The 23,649-nt window shown below is 40.2% G+C and overlaps 1 protein-coding gene across 1 annotated transcript in view; it reads left to right on the forward strand.

Moving 5' to 3' along the window:
• The window catches only part of MCTP2 (multiple C2 and transmembrane domain containing 2), a 117,767-nt gene that overhangs the window by 61,224 nt on the left and 32,894 nt on the right, over positions 1-23,649 (forward strand). The window contains exons 15-18 of the mRNA XM_036389954.1: positions 571-673; positions 9,681-9,782; positions 10,688-10,762; positions 11,538-11,657. Coding sequence (XP_036245847.1) covers positions 571-673; positions 9,681-9,782; positions 10,688-10,762; positions 11,538-11,657 — 400 coding nt within the window. The remainder of the gene's footprint in view (positions 1-570; positions 674-9,680; positions 9,783-10,687; positions 10,763-11,537; positions 11,658-23,649) is intronic.

Genomic DNA, 23,649 nt, shown 5'->3' on the forward strand with positions numbered 1-23,649 from the left:
TGCAGAGCCAGTCAGGCACTTGCATCTCTCCTTAGATTTTTGTCCATTTAAAAATAAAAAGAATTAAGCCCCTTAAAAGCTATTGATGATTTGGATTTACTTTGGAGCAGTGTGGATTGTTTTGGGTGGATGAGTCCATTTTAACTGGACCTTTCAGTACCACTACAAAGCTATCCCCATTATATCCAGGTTTTCTGCAATACACTTACCTGTGTGTGTCACTGTGCAGTTTTAATGCAATGAAACTTGGATTTGAATTCAGCCCTTGACCTTTTCCAGCACCAGCATTCTCTGTTGGAGAGCTGAGTTTTACATTGATAGCATCACCAATACAAAAAATACCAAAAAGTCACTGTCTGGACCTAGTTATGCAACTGAACCATGAGGGGAAGCTTGGGGAATGCCCATCACTTGATTCATTTTGGGGGGGAATTTAATTAAATGCTAGTTATATATCCCAAGGTAATACAAACTTAATTAGTAAAAAAGTAGTCTCAGATCTTTGTGGAGGAGACTGTGTGCATGTGTATTAAATATTATTTTTTATGTGTCTGCACTTTTTTGTTCCAGCCCTATTAAAGATATTCACGATGTTCTGGAGGTGACAGTGTTTGATGAAGATGGAGACAAACCCCCTGATTTCCTTGGAAAAGTTGCCATCCCTTTGCTGTCTGTAAGTTACCTTTACCACATGTATCATGGTTGGCTGGGAACAAGTGGTTTTTTTCCTCCCTTAGCACAAAACCCAACAGATTTAAATAGGTTTTGTGATCTATGCATGTCTTAGTTGGCAGTGTTTATAGTTCTCCTTAGTGTAATGAGCATTGTCCACCCATCTTAGTACAAATTTGGTTGATTGGAAAGCAAATTTCAGAAATGTCTGCACTTCATCGGTGCCACGTAGGTCTGAGAACATAACTGAGTCGTTCTGTGTGTTTCCACATCATCTTCTGAAGGTAACGTTTTAAACATGTCCTTGTTCTGTCTTGCTTCTTTTTCCTCCAAGAGAGTAATTGCACATTGCAGTAGGATTGACTGGAGATAGCTGTTGTTATTGGCACAAGTGAATGAAATTACCTAAAAGGGGTGTTTTCCACTCTATAGTGCTTTAAAAGACTGGTGGCTTTGTTCTGTAAACAAATAGGTGAGGAGTGAGTACTACCATGGGAGTGCAAAATCAAAACTGGAAACAAAGCGAGCTCAGGGGAAAGTGGTTTCTCTGGAGATTAAGGAGAGTTGAAGCTTTTTCAGAAACAGCCAAAAAAAGGCCAAGCTAAAGAGAGTGGAACATGAAAGGATCATTAAAAGACTTTAATAGAGGAATGGGGGAAAAGCAGCTTTGTGTTTGGTAAGACTGATTTAATTTTGAAACAAGACTGGTGGTATTAGTGAGCAAACCAGATCAAGAGGACGTAAACAGCTCCATGTGTATGTGCAGTGTCACAGAAGGTTCTGGTAGTTTTTACTGTAATGTGTAGGAAGAACTTTCTAGGCTGTGACTTATTAAATCAATTAGTTGCTGAGGCTTGAAACATCATGGGACTCTTGTGTCATATTAGCCAAGTTGTGTAAACAGGTTTAGCTGTAAGCATGGGGTTTGCTGTGAGTTGGGAGGCAGTGATGCTCTGCAGGAGTTCCCTGTGCTGGGGGGATGCTGTGACAGATATTTGTGCAGTTGAGCCCTGTGCAGGAGTGTGAGGTGATGATTTGTTGTACAAACATGCTGGTGTCATTCTCAGGGTTGTCCTGTGCAGGAGGTGGACTCCAGGATCCTTGTGAATCCCTTTCAAGTCAGGGTGTTCTATGATGGCATTTATGCTTTCCATATATAACCACAGCAGCACAGGCTGTAGTGAGATGCTTTCAGAAATGCTCGGTGTGATGCTGTGGGTAATAGCACTCTCAAACAGGCAGATGGTGGATCCTGATTGAAACTGCAGAGTACAAAATTGCAGTCTTGTTTTGAAACATCCCTGTGGAGGCAGATTCACCTCTGCAGAACGGCTGCCACACATCTTCCAGGGTTAAGGCAAGAGTTTGCCTGTGAGTTTTGGAGGTTGGCTGCTGCAGGAAAGGCAGTGATGGGTTTGTGGGGCTCTGTCCCAACGAGACTGGAGAAATTGGAGATTTCTAGAGGGAAAGCAAAGATCCCATCTGATCAAGGCAGGCCATATAAGCCTCACAGCATAAGCACAGTTTAGGTAAGGGACCAGTCAAGATCAGAGAGGGGGACTGAAACATTTGGTATTTCCAAATAAATAATGAACTGCCCAGAAAACTCTTGAACTGACTTAGAGGATATGATCCCAAACTAAAGAATGCTTTACAGTGGTAGGGAAATAGGTCTGTGTGTTCCAGTTTTGTTGGGATTTTGTCTAAATACATGTATTTCTTGTGTATGTGAGTTAAATGTGGCTTCTGAATCTCTTCCCAAAGGTGTACATGCTTTCATCCACCCTGTGCTGTTCATGCTGGTGTCTGAAACAGGGGAACCCCAGCAATTTGGGGATATAAAGAGCCTAAGATACAGGATCTGAGGAGTAAATACTAAGTTCTCAGTGGCACACATGCTGTTTTGAGCTTTCCAATGCTCTTCCCTCAGACTATGTGATCTTTTTGGGGATATTTTAGATTGCCCATCTATTTTTGTAGCTCGAGTTGTCAATATCTTCTATTTTAGAATAATATTAGAGTCGGTTGGGCATGGAGGATTATTTGATGTTTACAGGGAGGAAAAAACCTCTTAACATCTTTTATTCCATTTTTGATCACTTTGTTAATTTCCCCCCAAGTCCTCGTATCTCTGATGTTACTGGAAGAGAGTGGCTGGAGCAGCTGCTCTCCTGCAGACCCAGTGCTTGCCAAATGGCCTGCATGATCAGCAGCAGGCTGTGTGGGCTCACAGTGAGAAGATGTTAGATTTGGATTTTCTGTTGATTTTATAGGCATTTGTCAAGTATCCCTTAGGAAGCATGTAACAAGGCAGAGGAGGGGAGTGCATGTGTGTGGTAATGGCCAAACTATTCAGTGTAGGTTTTTCTGCGTCCAAGGTTTGGGACAAAAAAAAAAATAAAATAAAAATTGTTTATGCTTTCCCTTGCCAACTGATCTTCTTCCTTCCCATCCAAACTTCTCTGCCTCCTATTTCAGTCAAATCTAGTGTAAATATACTCATCTCTGCTTCTGATTAAAAACATTTTGCACCTATTAACTTGGTCTGCTCAGACAGAGAACTGTAATTTTCTAAGCTCTTTTTCTTCAAATAGGAATTTCAATGTATGTTGTCATTTTGACTGTAACTTTGAATGTATCCTTTGAACCATTTAGATAAATATACTAAAAGAGAACAAAAGTTAAAGACTCAAGGAAGCCTCACAACCATGTAGATTTAATTTCTGTATGTAATCAGGCCTAATATTTGCCTGGCACTGAATTATCTTTTGAAAATAGATGTGCTTTTGCCATTCTTTTTTCCTGTTAAAAATGCACAAGTTTGACTTGTGAGCTGTCAGCACATGAAGTAAGTTTACTTCAGGAATTGTTCATGGATGACTAGATTCTTTTCTTAATGAAAAATTGCCTTGAATAAAGTATGTGTTGGAGGGATATGAAATGTTTAATTAATATGACACCGAATTTTGGGTTAAATGTGTTCAGTAGTCCCACACTGGCATTTTGGAAACACGACTACACCCTCATCATCACATTAGCACAGGAATAACCTTACAGCACAAAAATTCAGGGATGGTGGAATTATGGATTCTTTCCGTTCATCCTTGACTGTGATGCAGGGTTATCGCAGGAACCACATAAGAAAAATAAAAATCTGGGCAGCATGAGAAGAGTTTTAAGGTGGCAAATGATGAATAAAACTGCAAAATTCACGTTCTGGTAGAGGTGATAAAGCAGAATTGGATAAAGGCACATTTTGCTAGCCATAAACTGAGTTTGGGGGCAGAGAGAGAGAAGTTTGTGGTTTAGCTTTAATTTTTCCACGTTGATCAACCTGTTGTACTTATTTTCTCCTGTTCTTATTGTTGAATTACTGTCCTCCTCTAAAGCATGTGTGGGACCTGATCTCAAACACTTCTCTGGTCAGCCACATTCACAATTTACACTAGAAAAGAAACAAATGAGTGCTACCACAGTATCCAGCAGAAAGGATCCTTCTCTTGCCAGAGGTGACCCAAAGAGTATGGCCTGGCCAAGCCTTGGGTGGGATTTTGGGGTGTAGGGAGTGAAAGGGAAGCCCATGAGCACTGAGCAGAGCAAGCTTTTGTGCCAGAAACTGGAGAAGAACCTGGGCAACAGAGAAGTAGGGCAAAAACTTTATTACTTCAAGAAAGAAGTTTGATAGGTTTTAGAAGTTTTGTAGGTTCTGGGGGACTTGAACTAATTATCAAAGAAGTCCTTTCTGTCTCTGTGTTCCTTTGTGTCCTAGATCTTAGTAAAGGCAACCGTGTGTCTTTGTGAGGGTCTGTCTTTTTTCTTCTGCTTCAAGAGACTCCTATCTCCTAGAAGGCTGCAAGTTATTAGAGACATGGGAGCATATAGTGTGCTTCAATGAATTTGAAAGCAGAGTATATCAAATATCCTCATGTAGAAAGGCCTTTGAGTGAGGAGTTGTAGCGCAGAATGGAATGTTTTTTTATCTGCTGGATTATCAGGTCAGAGTAGTCCTCAGCTGCACCCTTTTTTTCCAGCCAACAGGAAGAGGTCTATGAAATATTCTCAAGTGCCTGGCAAGGTCAGTAGCCAACGATACACTAAAAACAAGGAGTGTGCCTTTGGCAAGCTTGATTGTCTAAAGCATGGCCTGGATTCAGAGAGCAGAGACCTGACGATTGCACTTACTTAGCACTTGACCATAAGTGCACAGTCCTTTCCAGGAGAAAGTTTTAGAGTTTGAGAAAAGTGAAACTGCTGTGTTTACGCAGTGGAGGCAGCTGTGAAATGTGCTGTCTGTTCTAACTTTCATCCTGATCATGAACCAGGATTTTTGGAATGGGCAAAAATCCCTGACCTCTCTCCCAGAGAAAACAATGTCTTGTTTCTGGCATTAGATTTTCCCCCAGCCACTGGCTGCTCACTGAAAAAGTACCAACAGGGATGTTGTCTCAGTTATCACCTAGGCTCCTTGTGCTCCCAGGGTTTTCAGCTCCTCCTCTGACTGGCTTGAAGCCCTCATATGAAAGCCCTGCCTGCTTTCTTTCAGTCCCTCAGCTCCATATCTCTTTGGTCTTTGGATAGCAGTCCTCTGCCAAAAACCCAAATCTCCATTCCACTTTGGATCCCACAGGAGGTTGTTCAGAGTGAAGTGTTTGGAGTAAAGAGTTTTGGGGTGAAGGAACAAGCATTTTGTACAAAATTAGTTTGGTGCATATGGCAAGACTGGGGAGGAGCAAAAACCTCTTTATTCATGTGCAGGTGGATCAAATATGTGGCTTGCTTTCATCTTTTCCTGGGGAAATACGTCCTTTGATAAGGGGAGGTGTGTGTCTATTACAAGACAGCTTTATGTTATGCAGGGCAAATGGGATGACATTGTGCATCAGCAATGAGCTCAAGCAGGGATATCAGGGGTCCCAAATGCTTTAGATGAATTACCCTTGGAGAGTAGCCATTACCCTCTCCACACGTCACAGGTGTTGATGTACAGAGGTTTAACCCAGCGTTCTTCTGTCAGGTCATCAATATATGACATTGAATCTGCATCAAAGCTGGATACAGAGTGAAGTTTTCTTAAAATCAATGTAAAAAAAAAGCCTCTAAACCATATTTCTTTAAGACAAGAGCAATGAAAAAACACGCTTTGCTGCGTAAGGGTCCTGTCTTCTCCGTGTTTTGTGTCATATCAATCTTGGCTTTTGCTATTTCATTAAAATTCCCAAGCGGTCAGAAGGTTGTTGCTTAATAGATTTAGCATTGGCTGGCTACATCAATACTGTGTTTAGTCACATTTGTTTTACTGGGGACATCTGTGCAAAGAGTTTAGCAAATATATTCATTCATTCGAGAGGAACCTGGTGCACTTTGGACCTTGACTGGATGGTGGTCTCATGTACCTCAACATTTCCTTCAGTTAGAGGCAACTTCAGGGAGTGTTTTGCCTCAAGTGCCTCCGTAGGTTGAAATATTTATTGCAAAAAAGAATTTCAGCTTTTCTTCCAGCTGATAATTTCCTTTTCTTGGCCCTGTATGGAGAAGGGATGTGATATAGAATACACAATTCTTCCTGTGAAATTATGGATGTGGTTTTGTCTTTCTGTGTTGATTCAGAGGAGGGAAATGCCCCAAATATCAGAAATTCCCATGGGATGAAAATCCAGACTATGTTTCTGATGGTGACCTTGCAAAAGGCAGCATGTAGGTGTGGTAGGCTCTGCTGTCCTGGTGTTAATCCCAGGGCAGTCTTGCTTGGTGCTTGAGCCCCAGTAAGCTATTTAAGAAGCTTTCAGAGAATGCAGGCATTAGTATTCAGTAAGGATATAAAGCATCATCAATAAAGGAATAATATTGATTTTGTCTCTTTAAGGTGCTTACCTGCAGATATTTTCACATTTAATTTGAACCTTCCCTTCCTTTTCCCATAAGTAGATGTTAAGCAGTTTTAGACACAGTTATCAGAACTGCTCATTGAGACAAATCCATGTGACATCATCAGGTTTGTAGCAAGAGGTGTTTGGGTGACAGAAGAAACCTGATCTTTCTGACACTGAGGTTCATCCTATGACCCCAGCCCTGGCTGCTCTTCTCCACAGCTGGAGAGAGCATTTAAGCACTTTGGGAATAGCAGAGACTGGGGGAAAGTACCCAGAGAGCAGAAAGAAATAGATGCAAAATGAAATTACTGTAACTGTCTGTCTCTCAGGTTGGGGGAGAAGCTGAACAGAATCTGAACTGTGCCCCAAGAACAGGATGCAGTGAAAATGAGGAGTATTTAAGGCTCTTTTGCATGTTTTCTTGTGGGCACAGTTGAGCCATGCCACCAGTGTAATCTCCATGCAGTCATGGGTCTTAGAATTACCCTGTACCTTTTGTTGAACCAGATTGCCCTAGCACAGTGCCAAAACTCTAAGGGAGTCTTTTGTTGACTTTTTTCAGTTTTTTTCTTCCTTTTTATCCAAATGAAAATGCAGTGGAGACAGGCCATTTCATAGGCTGCCATTCTTCTCTTGTGCTTCTTTCCCTCTGAAGAAAGTCTGAAGCTAAAATATCTGTAGGAGTGTTTAGTCCTAGGCTGCGTTATTCTTGCACATCCTTTTTCCAGACAGTTTGAACACTTAGAATTAAATATGCCAAATAAATCTGACTCTAAAACCTTATTTGCACTGCATTACTTCCTGCCCTGTTCAATTTAAGAATAGCAGCAACAATAATAATGACACCATTCAAGAGGTTTCCCAAGCAACTCCTATTTACAAACACAGAGGTGGAAATTATTTGTTGCTGATTTAAAACTTACTGTTTGAAAACACCTGCAGACACACCCAAAATGTTTGATTCAGCTCCAGCTCTTAAAATGAAGTCTTTTTCCCAAAGCATTTTTTTTTGAGTGCAGAACACCACAGTATCAGGCTCAAACACTCAGAAACATTTCTTTTCCTTTTTTCTATCAATTTAGCTCTGTGTCACATTTCTTTTCCTTGTGGGTTATGCTCTTGAAAGATGTAAGAAAGAAATATATCCCAAAGAATATAAAGAGGCTTTCCCACTAGCTCTTGCTTCTGGTGTAACTGGCTGAAATGTGATGAGAAATAGATGTACCTGAAATACAGGGAAATTCAGCTCCAAAATGAATAGCCATGGACAGTCCAGAATTAGGGTATTGTGATATATACTGGACATCTGCATTTCTGCAGACACACTGAGAATAAAGTACATTCTATCCTTTCACAGCAGAATCCATGAATCAAAGCTCAGGCTAAACCTGTTGATGCTTGCACCGAGGACCTCAAACCAAATCCTTCTGTCTCAGTATTCCTGCCATCAGTAAAACCCTTTATCCTTTAATTTGTAAAATGTAACAAAATCACTATTTTCCAAACAAAATTTTGTTCTCATTCAGTAAATTCAATTCTGTTTTGCCTTTTTTTTTGAAGGGGGGAAAAGCAAACTGGTGAGAGAGCAGAAACCTTTATGATGGGTTGACAATGCTGCATGTGGCATTTGGCCTGAGGACCTTCTGATGCCAGTCCATTTGGCCCTAGAAAAGGGTTTAGTCACTTTGGCAGCTCTTCTGCTTTGAGGCTGCAGGACTGCAAAATGTTTTTTTACCTGCCCCTTTCCTGCAGCATCCTTTGCTGCCAGCTCCAGCACTGTCTGTGCTCTCTTGTGGTGAAAGCAGAGGTGCTTTGTGATCAGTTTAGTGTTATTGTTTTTATTTATTAGTATTAAATGAATTCCACATAGGTCTCTGTAACTGTAGAGCTTTGGGTGAGAAAATAGGAAATTGCTGGAGTTCTTGGCTGTACACCACTGAGGATGCACAGTTGGTCTTTGTGAGATCCCTCTTCCCTTTCAACCCTTGGGCAGAAATCCCATCTACCATTTGACAAGCTGTTTGGGTATAGAAAGGGTGGAGCAGCATTGGGAAAGAAAGTGACCTTTCCCTTGTCTTGTGAAATCACTTTATTCCTATTACACCTTTTTTTTTCCTTACTCATTTCTACCATGGTTTATAGGAGTGCCTCTTCTAAATGCCAGAGCAGCAATAGCCATTTTAAATATGGTTGCAATTTCATGCCCCCAAATTTCCTCCGTTATCTTTAATCTTTGATCATTACAGTCTCTCAATATAGCTTTTTGGTAAGCTGCAGTTTTTTATGTTACTGCTGTTTAGAATTAACTGGTCTGCTTCCTAAAAAGCCAAATGTTTAATCAATACATATCCCACTGTGTGTAATAAATACATTTCTGCCATCATTTTTGAAGAGAGAATGCTTTTGCTTTGAGCCAAATAGTTTACAAAATGGCAAGGAAGGTATTTTGTTTTTGGGCTGGTTGTTTTTTTTGTTTAATAGATACTTAATGAGATAGGGCCAACGGGTTGATCAGAGCAGAGAAGTGGTATTGAAATTCAGGGGTGGGGTGGGGGGAGAAGTCTTTTACATGAATTAGTTAATTTTGAACATTTGTTACATTAGCATTTGCTCCACTTCAGCCTGTTCATTTCTTTGGATTGCATTTGTTTGCTGGGTTATAATTTGATAACGTTGCAATAAACTAAGCATTAAGAAGTGGTTTCGTGTACTGGAGTGTGCAATAGGTAGGTAAAGTTGTTGTTTGTGGCTCTTTTCCTAAACTTTGGAAGAAAAATCCCATTTTAAACTTGTAATAACAGAGGCTGATTACTTCCCATCAACTCACTGGCTTCCAGGGCAGAATTTTCAGACTGGTTATTGCGTGCAATGCTCTACTATAAAGTACAAGGTCTGAAAATTAAAGTTGGACTGTAAGAGATTTAATCTGCAATTTTATAGGTCTCTAATCCAACAGTTGTTTTGTATTTCAGGCTCTGAGTATATTATCAGGGTTTGGGAGAAGTTTTTATTTTTTTATTCTTTTGTGCTTGAGTTATAAATATTTATTTATTTGTTTGCAGTGTCTTTAAATTATATTGAGGATTACAGCCAGGAAAATATTGATGCTTTTTCTCCCCTCCCCACCCCAAACTATAGATTAGAAATGGTAAACAAAGTTGTTACACACTGAAGAATAAAGACTTGGAACGTGCTTCAAAAGGAGTAATTTACTTGGAGCTGGATGTCCTATTTAATCCTGTAAGTTGAAGTATTTTTGCTTATCACTGGTGTAAGAAAAGTGCAAATCTGCAAGGACGAGGGTGGGAGTGATGCTTTTAAAACCAGGAGCCAAGCCAGAAAAGTCCTGTCCCCATTGCATCTGGTGGTGGAGGGATGTTTGATGCTGTGGGTGAAGAAGATTTGGGCTCTCAGAGCTGTGGCCCTTCCAGGTGAATGGGACAGAGAAGGGGCATTCCTGGAGGGATAAATAACTACAAGCACCTTGGGAAGGAGGTGCTGATTGCTGCAGCCATGACTTCTATTGCAACAGCCAAAAAAGGGCTTCAGGTTCATTTTATTATACATTACTTTTAATACCTAGTTCTCCCCTAAAAAGCTGACCCAGGATGTTCTCTTCCCAGGGTGTTGACAGGAAAATTAATGAGGCATGGACACAGTGCTTAGTTTTTAGGTGGCTGAGTCAGTCTCAATCCTTTATGCCCTCCAGTCTTATACTGAGTTTAACTCCTATTTATTAAGGGCATCGTGGGCTGTGCCACCGCTCTGCTCCTGCTCAAGTGAGTCCAGCCTCACCCAATTTAACTTGTCTGCATTTTCCTTAGCATGGAATCATAGAATGGTTTGGTTTCCAAGGGAGCCTAAAGCTCATCTCATTCACCCCACCCTGCCATGGGCAGGGGCACTTTCCCCTACACAGATTAGTCTGAATCCTGTCCACCTGAATGTTTCCAGGGATGAGCCAGTGCCTCACCATCCTCATTTTATGCAAAGGTGTATTAAAAGCAACTCCTATGTCACACAGAGTCTGGAAAGATTGAGAGATGCTGAAATTCCTGATCTTCCTGAGCAGTGCTGGTGCTGTGAAAATGAAATAATCCCTTTAATACTACATGGTCTTATTTTTATTAATTTTTTCTTTCTAGATAAAAGCAAGTATTAGAACATTCAAGCCCCGAGAAAAGCGCTTTACTGAAGAGAACCGCAAATTTTCTAAAAAGGTGAAAATTGGGTCTGGGCTAAGCTTTTGCATCTGTAAGATTTGAATTGCTGTAGCACAATTGCAAGAACAAAACCTATTTATGCATAAAGTGCTGAACACATGTAAATTCAATGTATTTCTGTATATATTAAAAGGTTTGTTTGTGTTAACATGAAATTGCTTTCTGATCTGGCTTGCATCAGTAGTTCTGCTTTGTGCTTCAGAGTGGGGAAAATGATAGCTGTGGATTTTGCACACTTCGCAGCACTTAAAGCTCAATGAGAGCCTTATTCCCTTCTTTGTGAAGAAAGGCTAAATTCCTTATGTAGAAAATCCATAGGATTTAAGAACAACCGCCATTATTCTTTTTAAAATTGAGAGGCCTTATAATAAGTCTAAAAATCCCTCTTTATTTCTATGGAAAAGTCCAAAACATGTAGAATAGAGCAGCAGACTACATTCTCTCTGTCCCTTTCCCTGAGACATTGATGTATTTTAAGAATTGAATGACGATAAAGGTAGGTTTGTATAACTGTTTTATTTAGTTTTGGCATCAGTTTGTGCTTTTTTTTTCTTTTTTTTTTTTTTTTGTAAGTGATGAGGAAAATCTGGAAGGTTTGGGTGTAATCAGAAAGCAGACAGGAGCTGGCGAATGTGTCTGAAATAGAGGCTTTATTTGTAATATGTGCCCTGGCATGCGTTTGTAGCCTAAATTATCCCTTTTTCTGAAGCAATATTAGTGTGTTTGATTAAACTCCTCTTCTCCTCCCCTCCTCCCACTCAATATTTATCAGATCTTATCAAGAAATGTTGATCGCGTGAAAAAAATCACCATGGCAATATGGAATACAATACAATTCCTTTGGAGCTGCTTTCTCTGGGAGTCCACGGTGAAGAGCCTGATAGCATTTGTGGTAAGTGGATTTCTTCTTTTATTGCATGGGGCTGAGTGATCCAGGATCTGGTGTGTTCCTGTGCCTTCCTCCCCATCAGTGTTCCCGTGCCTTCCTCCCTTTCTCGTTGGCTGTTGTTGCTGTTTTGTGGCTGCAGGGCAGCTTGGGCTACACTGGGCCTGGTGGGGATGGGGATGAGACCTTCAGGAGCAACCTTTCCTGGCTGGGAGCAGAGATATTCACCTCCTGCACCGAGCTCTGGGGATGCCCATGTCTGTGGTGGGTGATGCCGCCATGCACAGTCTGTAACTGTGTGGCAACTCTGGAATTTTGAATTATTTTTAATTTGAAACATGGCAGCTGGGGGATAGGAAAGGCAGGAGGTGGGGACCAAGAGGGTGATGTAGGGTGATGCTTTTGATCTCAGTGGTTCAGTGAGTTGATGGGTTTTGTGCCTTCCATCTTCCATGGGAGTGAGGCATCATTTCCCTGCAGGTTATCAATTCCTGCTCTGCCTGTGTTGGCATTGCCTGTTGCAAATTTATTCTCCTGACTATGTCTCCTGACATTTTCTTTCAAACAATGTAATAATACATTATTTGAAAGAAAAAAACTAGGAGAAGGCTGGTCAGTGAGTTCTACTCTACTCTGCAAACCAAAAGCCAACTTCTCCACCTGCCTATCCTGCTTTTCATCTCTCTCCTTTTTCCTCTTGGTAGTAAACACCCCATTTGCAGTTTTCTCATAATCCACTCAAGCACAAAAAGATTTTGCCTGCTCTTTATTCTGCGGTGTGACATTTTCTTCATGCTTGAAATGTTTGGCATGTCATTAAAGGTTGCAAAAATCATTTTGTGGTGGTCCAGCATGCAGAGAGAAAGTTTTTGAGTTTATTGTTTATTAAGCAATACAACATCCACATCGCTAAGATTTTCTCCTGTGTTTACTGTCTGTGAATTGTAACATACTTAAAAGATTTTTTTAAGGAAAACTTCAGTGTATTTGTCACAGATGGGTAAAGTAGACCAGTCCTGATTGAAAGAAGCTTCAGAACAAGGACAGAGGAGCTGTCTTCACTCTGTAGGTCAGAGGGATGGCTCACACAGATGAGTGGGTAGGATGAAGAGGGTCTTTTCTCTCTAATTTTTTGTCTTCTGTTTCTTGAAGTTCATTCAGAAGATATATATATGTTATATTTAGTTAATGGCTGGAGAGCAGAGTGGTTGGTACCTCACTGAAGTAAGAGTGGCTGTGCAAAGGAGTTCTGTGATTGTGTCCAAGGGGATCAGATGGTTGTTCATTCTGGGGCTGGAAGGAGAGGGTAAAATCCCAGTGTCCATGTCCTGCCATCACTGTACAGCAGGAATCTAAGCACATATTTAAAAGGATTGCTCTTTTTCACGAAAGTGCTTGCGAAGTTACAGCTGTCAAGTTCAGTTTTCCAAACCTAGGAAAAGTTTGAAAGGGGTGGAGAGGCAGAAAAGTAAGAAGGTGGGAAAATGGGTCTACAGAAAAAGGAATTTATTCCCAGTGAAAAAGAGTTATGAGCAGTTTACAAGTTACAGGTTGATAGCATCTTTACTGGATACCATAATACTCATGGTTTCCTGAAAGGAAGTGGGTAATGGGAAAGGAATAAAAATACTCAACTCTAAGAATAATTACCACAGGCTTCTTCTACAACCCAAAATTTAAGTCTATCTGATTTTTCTCACATGGAGATAATTCAGCTCTGGCACTAAAAATGAAATGCTAATTATATATCTCTCTCTCTCTCTCACTATTTCCAGCATGAGTGTTCATAGTATTGAAAATACGCACACAGCACAGTAGGTGCAGCATCCCTCCCTGCCCAGTCTGTGAGGAAAATCCACTCCTTGTGTGCTGGTGTTTAAAAGATGAGGTGAGGAGGATGCACAAAGCTTCTCTACCCATTTTTCAGCTGAGTTCATGAAACCCTTTATTGGTAGTTTTGATGCCAGTTAGGCCCTCAAAATAGAAAATGTGGTTTTTAAAAATTATTTTACCTTACAGATGATGTCCCTCAGGCCCCTGGCAATTACCATTTTGATCTGGTATTTCCCTTGGTTTCCCTCTACAGGTAACCCATGCCCCTTCTTCCAAGGGGGAATGAAGTGAGGGAGGAGGAGGAAGACAAGCAGGCAGTGTAATCATGAGAACCTTGTTTTCTTCAGCAATCAGACAAAACCCACTGCCAGACAGATAAAATATTTGTGAGGTTGTCAGAGGACAGCAATAGCCAAGGACATGGAATCTTTCACCTTTCTTTTTCAGTCTTCCCTCCCCATTAGTGAGACAGCTCGTGTGTGTGACAAGGACATCAGCTGCTTTTGGGGGTGTAAGAGAAAAAGAGGGGCAGGTGAAGAGGGAGGAAACAGAGGACAGCACAGGCAGGACACAAGTGAATGAGAAAAATGCTCTCACTCTGTTTCCTCATTTATAAGATTCATCATCCCAGGCTAAATTTCTTTATTAGGATGTAATGGTGAGAGGAGACAGTCCAAGAACATGTGAGTAGATGAATTTTTTTGTGCTATAAAAATGTAATCACATTTTTCATCAGCGTTCTGTGCTTTTAATCTGATGATTTTTCATCTGAGTTAATTGTATAGGCACAGAGGACACTGGGCTCTGCTGAAGCACATGTAAAATCAGATTTTTTTCAAGCTTAGAGGTTTAGGAAAGAGGGTTGAAAGGGAGGTGAGATGAAGAGCAAATTTTCACTTTTGGTGATGTTTGCCCTGTGCATAAAGGGTTTGGTGGAAATGGTGTTACACAACCAGAGAAAACATCCTGGGTCAGAGGAAAGGGTCACACACAGGATTTCTAGGTTCTTCATAGTTTACCTCTCCTCACTGGTCTGGTGTGAAAAGTGGCCATACATAGTTGTATCTGCCTGGGAATATCAGGAATATTCCCCCATGTGAAAAATGTTGCCTGTAGAGTTGACAGTTTTCATATTCCAAGAGAAACCTTTAATTACTTTGTGTATTCTTCTCCATCAGTTCACAGTTTGGGGGGATTTGTAGATTTTTAAGACCAAAAAGACCTTCAAACTTCTCTTTCTGTTTAATCCTGGTATGGTTATCTCTGTATTGAACCCAGTGTGTTGTGTTTTGATTGAAACATACCTCACAAAAAGGTCTTTATTTTGAAGTGAAAGACACATAGTACAGTATACCTAGTATGGTCCTTCCTGTGTGCCTGACACACTCCATATCCTACCTTGGACAATTTTCTACCAGTTTGCTGTCTCAATGTTGCAGTTTTAGCCTGGTCCTCTTCACTCCTTCCTCACCACACTTTTCTCCATTGGGATATCACTTCCACACAGCATTATTGGTGTCCAAAAACTGGAGTTGTGTCCTGTAATGTGCCTGGGGGAATGTCTGCTCACAACTCAGCTTTTATGTCTGATTATAACCTGTTTGTTTTTCCCACTCATGCATACAAAAACTTGTCTTCTTACCTTCCTGTTGCGCATTTAAACCAAATTTTTGAGCCTTCCTTCTGTATGCAAACACTCCCTGCCTGCTCTGCTCTGCCTTTGCTGGTTGTGGAGGTGAAGTCTGTAATAACCAAATCATTCTTACTGTATTATATGTATTTTTAAAATATTTAAAAGTTAATTTTAGTCACAATGATTTTCATGAGGAATTATGCATCATTGCACATTGTGCTTGTGATTTTATACAACATAATTACACCTTCTATTGACACTTTTCTCTGCATTAATGGTAATTATGCCATTTAATGAAATTACAGTAATTGCATTAAAAATATAAGCTGCTGCGAATTAAAAGAATATATTGACTGGAATTTTTACTATCATATATATATATATTTTTAAAATTTGTATGATAGTTGCAAGAGACGTTGACAGGATGAGGCAAACGGTGGGAAAGCAGCCACCAGAGCACCTCTGGTGTGGCTGGCAGTGCTGCTCTGGATTCCTTCAGGGTCCCTGCACACTCACCCATGCCAGAATCCTTCATTTGCACTGGCAGCATTTCCCACTCCATCAAGTTCAGGATTCTTGCTGATCCAGGCTGCTGCCAGGGTGGGGACAGGTGGGAGTGATGTTTCCAGCTCAGCCCTTGCTGGCAGCAGGGGCCAGCCAGACAAGGGATGCAGCAGGCACAGGCAGCATTTATTTATTTTGCAGTGACATTGCACTGTGTCTACTAATTATTTTATGATGGTTTAGTACTGGGAGGAGTGTGTGGTGATGCAGCATAATGTGTTGGAAATGTGGGGCTTCTGGTCAAACTGCCTGCAGCTATTTAGTGGTGGGCAGCTGGGAAAAGGACAGGCATGGGGTCATTTTGGAGCACTTTGGGCTTCCCAGAAATCTGGCTGATGCAAGAGTATGGGAGCAGAGCCCAAATGTAAACTTTTGTGCTCCTTGCTGCAGAGGTGGGATTTTGTCACTGCTCTCCACTGAGATCTCCAAAGCTCTTTAAACCCAGAGGGAGCTTGGGGATGGCTGGTTTTGGGCACTGGCCCCTTGGGCTGGGGGAGCTTGGAAGGTTTAGGAGCCCCAGGGCTGGCTGGGTGAGGCTGCAGGGCTGTGCACTGTTCTGCTGGTTTGCTTCAGGTCTGGGGCAGTGACAGAGAGAGAGAGGACAGAGCCTGTGAACTTCTGGGCATCTCTGCTGAGTGTGTGATGGAGCACTCTGCCACTTCAGCTCCTGATACAGCAGCTGGATCTGAGCCCAGCTAAACTCATCTCAGAGAGAAGATACCAATCATCTTATTAGACATGAACAATTTTTGATCCCTGTTGAGCTGGGCTATATTTATAGTGATGAACTGCAGGCAAAAGGCCATTGGCTTGTTGACAGTGTCCTCTAAAATTGCTAATTGCTTATCAGTAAGAGGGAAATGTTCTTTATCCCCTCAGGAAAGATATTTGTTAACTCAAAATCTGAGCCTTCTGGAGTTTACATGGGGTAAATCTCTCATTCTGTATGTGGACAAGTGTCTCCTGCATGTTATGGTTTGGCTTTCCCAAGCAAAGCACAAAATGTTCCAGCCCTGTTTGTACTGAGCATAATTCAACCCTGGAGATGACAACAATATATGGGTAAAACATCCAATTTAACTCCTGCATTGTTTTGCAACACAGTGATTTATTTTATTGTATTTTTTCCTTGATGGGAGGGGGCTTATAGATCAATAAGAGGAAATTCTTGGGATGAAAGTTTCACAGGCAACATGAGAAATCTGTGGAGAAGGGAGACCAGTAGCAGCTATGGAATAAGATAGAGACTTGAGTCACCAAACCCCTCTTGCACCTCTGGCCAACCAAGCAGAGGAGAGAGGTTTGATTTAACTGAGTATTTTCAGTAGGTGGTAATAACTCACTCTTCTACAGGGTGGGGAAGCAAGATGTGCTCTCACATGAGCTCCCCTAAAATATTTCTTATTTTCCCTGTGGATTGTCTGCTAATTTTGAACAAGCGGTTCCCGATACAAAACACAAACCACCCTGCCTTGACTACATGTGTAACTGATGAGAAGGGTACAGTCTTTTTTCTCCCCCCCCCTTATTTTTTCATCCTCACAGCTGAAGATGAAATACAAATCATTGTTCCCAAACTATTCGGGAACAGCATTAAAGTAATGGTAGATTAAAATGTCTCCACATTAAAAAGCTAAATAAAATGAATAGATGTAATCCTAAAGAGAGAAGAATGAGTATTCTTCAAACACTGAATAGGGAACTTGGAAGAAGAAAAAACTTAAAAAAGAAGGAAAAAAGTATTAATGCAAAAGAGATGGTCTTTACATCCGCTTTACTGTAGAGCTTTTGCTAAGGGCTGTTCTCAGCTCATTTGCAGCTTGTGTTTTGCTGCAGTTTTAAAGAGGCAGTCGGCAAAGGAAGGAAGGCAGTTTCTATTTAAATAGGGGAGCTGTAAAATATCCCTGCTACAGAAATTCGTTCATGTTCAGGCTAGAGCTGGTGCTGGAGGAGCAGCAAGAGGCAGGTTTCAGGAATTTCACCTAGTAAGTAATTCTTCAGAGCCCCCAACATTTCTTCCCCTTTTCCCCTCTGCCAATCCCGGGCAAAGGCACATCTTTAAAATCGTTGTCTCCAGCTCTGGTGGAAAGGCTGGAGTGGAGAGGTGTGTCTTTATTTCAGGCTGTTATATCCCAATAGAAGTGTTTTCCTAATGAAGGAGGAAACGTTTCCATCCTGCTTCCCCCTGGCTGCTCGTGGCAGTGCCTGTGCAAACGCAGCGGTGCTGGAGCAAAGCTGTCAGGGGCACGGTACCTGACACGAGTGGCTGCTCAGATGGGAAACAGGCTTCTCCAGACAATTAAAGGGCATGGTTTCATCCTCTCCCCCTGCAATTTTTACATTTCCACTATTATTCTTCCGTGGTTGCGGGGGAATACAATTTAAGCTCGAGATCCCAGACTTCGCTTTGCTGCAGCAGTTAAAATTCCTGGAATAGCAACAGTGATATTGACGATGCTGAGAGACACACAGCAAAGTAAACACATGTTATTTCCAGCTCTTTCAAAAATGCAAGAACAAACAAGGACAAAGTTAATAGGGAAATAACCACTTTGAGCCTTGACAACACAATAAACAAGATTTGAAAAGCAGAGTTTGAAGCTTTAGAGTTGGGGTGAGATGGAGCTGAGCAGAGACCAGTACAGATATCCCTTTTAACTTTGAAAAAGATGGATGGCCTTACGTTTCCAGCTCAGAAGTTTTGGGGATTTGCTTCTTACCAGTGAAATGTTCCAAAATAAAAATAAAAGCAAAACTATGTTTTGCATCTGAGGAGTCATTTCCTCTGCGTGTGCTTAACAAGACATTTACCCTATATAGGAATTCCCTTGATTTTGGGTTGGGGATCTTCCTCTTAAATTATGCTGTGCTGATATTTTTGAGGCTTTCTGTGTCATGTACTCAAAACTTGAATGCATCACATCGAAATGATTCCCTCAGCCCTGGTAATGAGAGAGACCTGAATCACTGCCTCTTCCTCTTTAATTGCATTTTGTTGGGTTTAATTGATGATAAAGCCTTTTAATACCTTGGCTGTGTGTGTTCAACTCTGTGGTCCAAGTATTTGGGTAAAAGAACAGGTCCTGATGTAGGATAAGCCTCTGTGCAGCTGGTCAGCAGGAATGTGTATGCAGGCATCCAGTCGAGAATTAAGGCAGGGAGAAAGAAATTCAGCTTTGTTATAGTATGTGGATTTATCCCTGGAAGGTGTTGGTGCTAAGATAGCTGAATAGATACCTGTGTCTGTCAGTCTCCCAAGCCAGGCTGGAAATGTAGTTTTCATCTCTTTGGCTATTTAATGGCAGCCCACAAAGCCAAGGTCAAATGTGCGAACATTTTATCTAATTAAAAAAAAAAAAAAAGGTAAATGAAAAAGGGCTCTTTCTAGCAAAAACCTGAACTAAAGGCATCCAAAAATCCTTCTTCCTCCCTTTGTGCTCAAGTTGCAACCTGTTGGAGAACTCTGCTCAGTGCTTGCATTTCCAGCTAATTTGATATCGCCTTTTTTTTTTCTTTTCCTTTTTTTTTTTTATTTTTTTTTTTTTGTGGTTGAAGCTTTGTCATTTGTTTCGAAGCTGTCATTTTTATTAGTCTCCCTGGCTGATCTTTTTGGGCTCTCGTCAGGTGGTGTGTGTTCTCCATTGTCTGCCTGCTCTTGGCAAGCTGTAGGTCCTTTTATTGCCATATGACGTGGGCGTGCTTGCAGCAGTAGCCTGTAATTATACCCACCACAGGTGACAGTTACAAGAGAGTTTGGTAATAATTTTAGCTGCCTGATCTGATGTTTATGAAGAGCAAACCCTCTTTGTGGTCTGGCTGGAGTTTGCTATATTGTGTTGTACTTTCACTGTTTGATTTATGAAGCCCTTTTATTTTTTTTTAATTTTAATTTTTATTTTTCCTTCATATATAACACCTTTTGTCTTTTAAATTCCTGAAGTTTTGCAAAAGGTTTGGTTGATCTTATGCTATTTTGTACTTTTCCTATTTATTTTTGCATGCCTTGTATTTATTTTGCTTTGCTCAGCACAGTAAAATAATACTCTTGCCTGTTGCTGGGTTTATTTGTATATTTAACACTGCTGAACTCCTGCATCTAACACTCCTGCCTCACTAGCAGATATTCTGTGTTCTCCCAACTGTGAGAGTAATCACGCATTAGCATTTAATTTTTTTTTTTTTTTTTTACCTTTGACTATTATTTAACTGTTTTAGAAAAAGTGAAACTCTCTCTCCAGCAAGGCAGCACTGGTTCCTTTACTCCCAACAAAAGTGCAAAATTTGGATTGTGTCAAAGGTGAATTTAGCTCATGATTTCTATGGTTATCTTACAAACCTCCATTCTGACTTTAGGAATTTGCTGCAAAAAAATTGGACTTGGCTGACATGCCACTCTGAGCTGTTTCCTCTTGTGCTGTATTTATTTTTGCAGTCTTAAATGAAACTCTCTTTAGAGGAACTAAAATCCTCTCTTTGAGAGACTTCAGATTAAAACTCATCGTCATCTTCTGAATTTTTGATTCTTATCACAAGATTCTGACTTGTAATTCTTCTGAATTGAGTGGCAGGTTGAAAACCAGGAGAAATTTATCTGCAATAATTTGCCACTTTATCTGATCCTAAAGAGATGATTTTCTATGTCAGGATTCAGTAATTTTCATTTTCCCAATTTGCCTGGTGCTTTTTTTGAAAGTTCACTTTATTCACAGACTAGAAATTGCATAAACAAAGATGAAATTAGTATTCTGAGTTGAATGAATGTTGCATCTGTGTGAGACTCATTAAACAGGAGTGTGAGACAGAAGCTACTTACCCACCACTATTGGAAATACCAGAATTTGAGAAGCTTATTTGTAAAATTCCCAAAGTTGGCATGGCTTTAGACTCTGCAAGCTGTATGGGAAAAACATAAGGCTCAGCCCAAACAAACAAACAAAAAAGGCAGGAAACCCATGGCATGTAGGATGAAAAAGGTATATATAAGGAAGCAAAAATTCCATTAAAATTAAAAATTCTTCTACTTAGTGTGCTCTTTTTTTTCCCCCCAGAGCCACAGGTGTATTGATTTTCTTTCAGTCAGCATCTGCTTGGGTTTGTTTCATTATTCACATTACTTTGACCTGACACCTCTTAGAAAGTACTTTAAAGCACTCAGTTTTACAGGAAAATTGTAGACATTGACTATTATTGCCCATCTCGTTGGTGGAACACCCCTTTCAGTGGGTTTTTTTCTTTTCCTTTTAGTTTTAAAAAGGTAGATTTTCTTCTTAACACAAATGTAAGCTTAGAGCAACACTGCTTTCCCCTGAAGCATAGGGGAAGTTTTGATTCTTCCAAAATGAAGGAATAAGTAGAGACACATCTGTAGGTGGATTAAATCACTGCAACTCCATTAGCTTCAGCAAACCTGTGCTATTTAACATCAGTTTAAAAAAATCTGCATCCTCGTTTTGGGCAAAAATGCTGTGTGAATAGAATGATCAGGTTTTCTGAGAGGAGGCAAAGCCTGTAGATGGCGATGGACCCTCAGGAATGAGCCAGCTCTGGCATTCAGGCTTTTGTCAGATTTTTCTGGCAGGTTTTCTTTCTCTTGCTTGAACTATTTTATTTTTAATTTAATTCACCCTTTCTCTCAGTGCTAATGTAACACTAGTTGCAGAAATCGTGACAACTGGGAGAAATTTCCTATTTGAAGGTAATGCAACATTTGGTTTTATGATGGAGACAGATACACCTTGAGGGATTTCTCTTAAGGCGTTTGCTTGTCGGGTTTTTTTTTCTTTTTTTCCTTTTAAATAAGAAAGAGTTGGATCCTTTACAAGTTCTGAAATAAAAAGAGATTAGTAGAGAAGCTGCAGAACAAATACACTTTTTTTAAAAGCTTGTTCTCATTTAGCTTTACTTTTCTTTATTAGCAACTAAGATGTGCTTTAACTTTGAGGTAATTCTTAAGTAACCAGAAAGTTCTTGGGTTGTTTGAGGATAGCAGTAATAGTAAAAATACCTTAAATCAGGGTATGTCCCTTACATTTATTTTTTTTTAATATTCAGTTGAAAATAAATGTGGAGCAGTGGGATGACTGCAAAATCCCAGAAATCTGATTTAAAAAAAAAAATCTTTGCTATTAATTATGTATAAATTTGACTGCTTCCACAGTAAAGGTTTGCACAGCTACCAATAACATCAATAGAGTTTTGATCTCGTCCCCCACAACTTCATGAAAATTAAATCTCTTATTCTTAATTGTGGCATCCACTCTGTAGTCAAGCTTAGCAGGTTTCTTTTGGTGTTTATCTGTGTGTTTTCTTTTTTTCTTTTTTAAAGGTAATGCTGTGATTTTGAGAAGTGTTAATAAATATGTAAAGCATGTAGTGTTTTGTGCCAGTCTAATATGCTGATTTATTTTACCTTTAGCATTACCCATGTAAAGTCAGCATGTTTACTGAGAGATGAGTGCCAAAGGTGAGCAAAAGTCTTCACTAAAACAGCCTTTAACTACTTTGCTAGCTCAGGTTCAGAACTTTCTACTTTTGTTTTGGGAGAAGTCGCTGTCTTCTGTACTTCCCTTCAGCTTTCATCTTTTAATGGAAGAGAAGAGCAGCACATCTCTGTATCAAAGCCAATTGTCAGCTTTCATTAGATGCATTCTATTGTTTGTTCAGATTAGAAATAACTGCATTACACTTTGACTTTGAAGGCTTGCTTGTTTTTAAATATACTGGGTATATGTGACCTTTTTGTCATTTGTGATGCACTTGGCTTGGCAAATTTGAGATACCCATTTCAGCAGCAGCCAAACCTTTTTGTAATGCAGGTACTCCACAAAAAGGCACTTTTTGTAGGTCTACAAAAGTAAAATAAAACCCTGCTGCTAATGAAAAGCATTAATAGCCTCATCTAAATATTTTTTAGCCATAAGGGTGCCTCAAATGCATTGCATGGGGGGGAGAACTCCAAGTGCTTAGGGAGAGTGCAGCACCCATTTTTTAGCAGTGGGTGGGAATCCAGTGAGCTGCTTTTATCCTCCCATTATGTATTGGCCATAGGAGATGTGGCTTCTGTCAGAACATGATGGCAAGACAGCCTAATTCCATTAAAAATTTTGCACTAAGCAAATTTTCTTAAAATGTTTAGAATATTAAATGGGAAATGCATAATTGATACAGAGATATTAGCTTTTTTTTTTTTTTTTTAACTGAACATGCCCATCAGGAATGAGATGATGACTTGTTCCAGCAGTTAAGAAAACTTCCCCAGATACTTCCATGTACACATTTGGGAAAATTATTTGCAATGATATATTTCAATTTCCTTAATAAACTAGACCTGTCTTCCTAATTCCCTTTCCCTTAAGTCCCTCTGCAGGGGTTAAGAAATGAAGTATTTTGAAATTATTATCAGATAACTGTTTCTATGAATAAAAAACTAATCTAAGCTTTTTTTTTTTTTTTCAAAAAGTAGATTTATATTCCAAAGCTGGGAAATAAACAGTGGCAGTAGAAAGGAAATATGAGATTAATAAAAATGAAGACATTTCGCAGAGCTACTCTGGATGGTTTTAATCTTGTTTTCTTTCTTTTTCTTTCTTTTTTTTTCTTCTTCTTCTGGGAAGTAGTACTTCTGCAGCAGCATGCCTTGCAACGAAAGCTACTCCTGCTTTTATTTTTTGAGAGTTGTGTGAATACTGGCAGAGCCAGTGGTCCTTTAGTGCCCAGTGAATGCTGTCTCACACAGGGATACCTACAGTAAGACACACAGAGTGGGATGAGATCAAATGCTCTGGTTAAAAAGCCTTAGGGAAGCATTATGTGTCTGAGGCCTGATCTATTGTCTGGGAGGTCGGAGAGTGTTAATGCACTCTGCAAAGATTAAACTCCCTCTCTAATTGCTGCAACACTTCCTTAAAGGATTTAAACAGTCAGGCAAGGTGATGCTCCTTGTCAATTTTTGTCTTCTGACAGCTGTTG

The sequence above is a fragment of the Molothrus ater genome, chromosome 13, assembly GCF_012460135.2.
Source record: "Molothrus ater isolate BHLD 08-10-18 breed brown headed cowbird chromosome 13, BPBGC_Mater_1.1, whole genome shotgun sequence".
NCBI lineage: Eukaryota > Metazoa > Chordata > Aves > Passeriformes > Icteridae > Molothrus > Molothrus ater.